Source organism: Rhinopithecus bieti, unplaced genomic scaffold (genome assembly GCF_001698545.2).
Source record: "Rhinopithecus bieti isolate Rb0 unplaced genomic scaffold, ASM169854v2 scaffold_13351, whole genome shotgun sequence".
NCBI lineage: Eukaryota > Metazoa > Chordata > Mammalia > Primates > Cercopithecidae > Rhinopithecus > Rhinopithecus bieti.
In genome coordinates, this window is record NW_016807514.1 from 3578729 (window position 1) to 3583067 (window position 4339).

Sequence of the window (4339 nt, forward strand, 5' to 3'; positions counted from 1 at the left end):
CTGAAGCTCTTCCCTCGAAGCCTGCCCTGCTGACAAGGACAACCTCTTTTCCAGGACCTCAACCCACTGTTTCCCTGGGCAAGGCGTGTGTTCAACCCTGAGTGTTCTCTGTGCTTCCACAATCAGCTCCACCCAAACACCGCCCGGGAAGCCTGCAGCTGGAGAAGGGTGTTCCGGGCAGCTAGAGTGGGCTCTCGGCACCCCAGGAGTGAAGCGCGGCACAGCGAGAGAATGAAGCGGCCCCCAGGCAAGGCTTTATTTCATGCTGGGGCCCGAGAGACTTCACGAACGCCTTCGCTGTTCCCCAGATGGATGTCCGCTCCCACCTCCTCCCATGCTCCGATCCCCATCCCACGGAGCAGAGACCTAGAAACCACCATCACTTTCGGAGCCTAAAATTCCGCGGCTCCCTCAAGGGCCCAGACCCCAGCCTGGCTCAGTCTCTCGGTCAGACCCTCTGCTCCTTCATCTGTGCGGGTCCCGCGCTGCCTACTGGAGAGCCCCAGGCTGGCCTTTCGGGTGAGGTCAGAGCTCAGGGAGGCCGAGGCTTCCTCTGGTTTTCTGTGGCCGACTGTCATCCCACTTTGAAACACGCAGAGAGGGAAGGTGGACCAAGGGCTCTTTCTCCCAGGAAGTTTCTGGGCAGCCACCGCCGGGCGCCAGAACAAGCGAGGGTGGCGTGAGTTCCTGCGCTCACATGGCGTATGCCGCCCAGTAGATGACATTGACGGCCGCAAATGCCGCAGGGAACACAGCGCGGGCGTAAATGTCAATGGTGTCTGCGTCGATGGGCCTGAGCCGGGCGCGAATGCCCCCCTGGCCTCCCGAGCGGGCTGCCCCCTCCTTCTTCATCTCCCCTGTCTCCACCCCCACCGACCTGTAGGAGCCCATCAGGTTCCCCGGCACGCGGCGCTGCCGGCGGGAGATGGCCAGTTCCTGCGTGACGCCGGCAGCAGAGAGGGAGAAGAGGACGATGGCGTTCCTCACGTCCATCTGCACGGGGGCCAGTGGGGGAGACAGGGCTGAGCACTGGGGTGCAGCTCCCAGGGCCCTGGACCACAGGTGCTCCCATGCAGGGCCCCGCCTGGGCCAGCAGCTCCAGCCCCCCACGCTCAGGGAGCACAGCTGGGACCCACAGTGGGCTGGAGCAGCTGAGGGGTCTTCGTGGGCCCAGCAGCACTATCCCTGGTTCAGTCCCAGGCCCTCACCTCTGCCCTCGGCCTGGAGACCTTGACCTTGGCCTTCTGCTTCTTCCTGTAGTCGGCGTTGAAGTGCGCGAAGGCGTACTCCACCAGGGCAGCAAACACGAAGACGTAGCAGATCCAGAAGTAGACATCCAGCGCCTTGATGGCCGAGGCCCGTGGCAGGGAGGAGCGGGCACTGACCATGAGCGTGGTCATCGTCAGCACCGTGGTGATGCCTGCCGGGCACAGGTGGTACCATCATTGTAGCCCTGCCCTCATGCCGTCCCACCCCCAGCCTTGGTGCCTGTGACCCACGGATAAGGGTCCGCTGCCCCCCACCCCCATGCCCACCCCAGGGAGCAGGTCCTGCTCCCCTGACCCGGCCTGGCCCGGTCGGCCATTGCCCCAGGACAGCTGGCATGGTCCGGAGGCCAGTGCTGGGCCCCCAGCTGAGGGGTGAGAAGTCCTGCTCCCCAGGACGGACCTTCCAGCCCCCGTGGAGCATCGGCCCTGTACCTGGAGACACCCTGGCGGGCACCGCCGCCTGCTCCCCAGGACGGACCTTCCAGCCTCCTCAGAGCATCGGCGAGGCCCCGTACCTAGAGACACCCTGGCAGGCACTGCCGCCTGGCTAATCCAGAAGGAGACCCAGGACATGGCGACCAGCAGGACGGAGGGCATGTAGGACTGGATGATGTACACGCCGCGGTTCCTCCGCAGGTGGAAGTGCAGGCTGAGCCGCGGGAACTGGCCGGCTGCCGGGACAGCCACCGTCAGCGCCCCCGTCCCTGCCCAGCCTAGCCCACACGTGGGACTCAGGGGCAGCAGGGCTTGGCAGCTACGGGGCCCACAGCAGGGCTCAGAAGAGAGACTTAGACCCCTGCCCTCCCCACCAACCACATGTCCTGAAATGTCGGGGGGTCTCCGGCCCTAGGTCTGGCCACAGGACAGGCTGGTCCTGAGCAGTGTAACCCAGAGGAGAAGGAGAGAGGCTGAGGTTGCTGCTGGCCTCACGTTTGCTGGACTGGCCCTGAGGGACCCTCGCAGCCAATGGAGAGGGCTCACTCCTTTCTCTCCTAACACTCCTGCGGGCACAGCCAGGCTCTGGAAGGAGCCGGCACTGGGCTCACCTGCTCTGGATGACCAGGGACGGGGGGCGTAGGGGTGGGAAAGTGGGGCTGGGAGACAAGGTAGACAAGGAAGGCTTGGCCCCTGAGCCCTGCAGACCTGAGGCTAAGAGAGCTCCCCACACCCTCAGGTTTCCAGTAAACCTGGAGTGCTGGGAAGAGAAAGGACCGAGGAGTGAGATGGGAAGGGCTGACCCACGTCCACACGATGGCAGGCCTGGCGGCCCTGGTGTGGGTGTAGCTGGTGCCAATGAGCAAGTTCCTAAGGCAGGAGCGTCCCAGCTGCATCCCCAGGGGCCCGGGGGGCCTGCGCGTGGCTTGGCGAAAAAGCACGAAAACCACAGGCGGGCGTGCGCGGAAGGGGCGGCGGGCACACACGGAAGGGGCGGCGGGCACACATTACCGGACTTGAAGTTCATCAGCTCCGTGGTGAAGCGGTAGCTGGTGATGGTGAACTGTGCCAGCTGCAGCTTGTCCAGACCGTGGATGTGCTCCTGGCTCTCCGACCAGTAGTAGACGATGTCCTCCGATGAGTAACCGTCTGCAGGAAAAGCACACAGGTGGGCGGCAGAGCCTGGCCCTGCCCCGGGAGCCCCGGCAGGAGCACTCTGTCCACAGAGGAAGCCTGCAGGGAGCTGACACCATCATGATGGGGACCGAGCAGGACCCCAGCCAGGAGCGAGGAGGCCTTCAGCTCTGGGACCACGTCGGGCTCCTCTGGGCAGGTGGAAGGGACACAGATGGGGTCACCATCGTCAGGTGACACACGGGGCTGCAGCACTGGCTTCACGCTACCAATCGGTGTCATGTCTGGGCTCCACGGCCCGGCTCCTCAGGCGTGCACGGACCCACAGGCCAGACTGCTGCAGGCCTTCCAGCCCCTTCTCCCGCCCAGGCTTCTTGCTCATGCAGAAGCTGGTTTGGTGCTTTCCTGCACCCTGCGCCGGGCCAGCCTTGTCCAGGCCCTAAGCTGACAGTCTGAACCCCCATCCACTGCTGGAGAAGCCAGCGTGGCCCTCGCGAGAAGCCCCTGCCCGCCTTGCGTGCCCACTCACAGCTCTCCAGCTCCAGCATGCACTCCTGCTCGTCCATGGGGTATTTGGCCAAGTCCATGTCGCAGGCCACAGTGGAGGTGATTCTGCCAAGACAAGCATGGCGGTGAGGCCTTGGGGGCGAGGCCAGCCCTCCCAGAAGCCTGGCAGTTCCCCTGTAGAGATGCCCCCTGAGTACCAGGGGCTGCCTGGAGCCCGAGCTACTTCTCAGGCTGTGTTTGTTAGTTGCCCAGAATCCAGGTAAACCTGAAAACTGCTCAACCTCATAGACATTTGCAAGTCTTCATTTAGGACTATCAAGAACTGGATTTCATTCATTCTCTTCAAAACGCTTGACTATTTAACTAGGCTGGGGGCCTACGGGGCAGGGGACAGCCTGAGCACCCAGGCCCTGGCCTGAGCGATGGCTGGGGAACACACAGGAGTAGGCCCAGAGTTGCCATGCACTTGATTTTCTAGGAGAGGTCAGATATTTGAATTCCTATGTAAAATATCCTGATTTTTTGTTTGTTTATAAGACAGGGTCTCATTCTGTCACCCAAGCTGGAGTGCAGTGGTGCAATCTTGATTCACTACAGCCTCAACCCCCTGGGCTCATGGGATCCTCCCACCTCAGCCTCCCAAGTAGCTGAGACCACAGGTGCGCACCACTAAGCCCAGCTAATATTTTTTATTATTTTTGTTTGTTTGTTTGTTTTTGAGACGGAGTCTCGCTCTGTCACCCAGGCTGGAGTGCAGTGGCCGGATCTCATCTCACTGCAAGCTCCGCCTCCCGGGTTCACGCCATTCTCCTGCCTCAGCCTCCCGAGTAGCTGGGACTACAGGCGCCCGCCACCTCGCCCGGCTAGTTTTTTGTATTTTTTAGTAGAGACGGGGTTTCACCGTGTTAGCCAGGATGGTCTCGATCTCCTGACCTCGTGATCCGCCCATCTCGGCCTCCCAAAGTGCTGGGATTACAGGTTTGAGCCACCGCGCC

General features: G+C 62.4%; 1 protein-coding gene across 5 annotated transcripts in view; it reads right to left on the minus strand.

Annotated features, from left to right (window-relative positions):
• Window positions 1–227: 227 nt before the first annotated feature.
• The window catches only part of GABRD (gamma-aminobutyric acid type A receptor subunit delta), an 11724-nt gene continuing 7612 nt past the window's right edge, over window positions 228–4339 (minus strand). For 4 of the 5 annotated variants that reach the window (XM_017882488.1, XM_017882486.1, XM_017882485.1 and 1 more), the window contains exons 5-9: window positions 3367–3449; window positions 2715–2852; window positions 1784–1939; window positions 1209–1420; window positions 228–993 (exon numbers count right to left, since the gene is read on the minus strand). In XM_017882488.1, coding sequence (XP_017737977.1) covers window positions 694–993; window positions 1209–1420; window positions 1784–1939; window positions 2715–2852; window positions 3367–3449 — 889 coding nt within the window. In that variant the 3' untranslated portion in view covers window positions 228–693. The remainder of the gene's footprint in view (window positions 994–1208; window positions 1421–1783; window positions 1940–2714; window positions 2853–3366; window positions 3450–4339) is intronic. The other variant, XM_017882489.1, reaches the window with a different exon arrangement.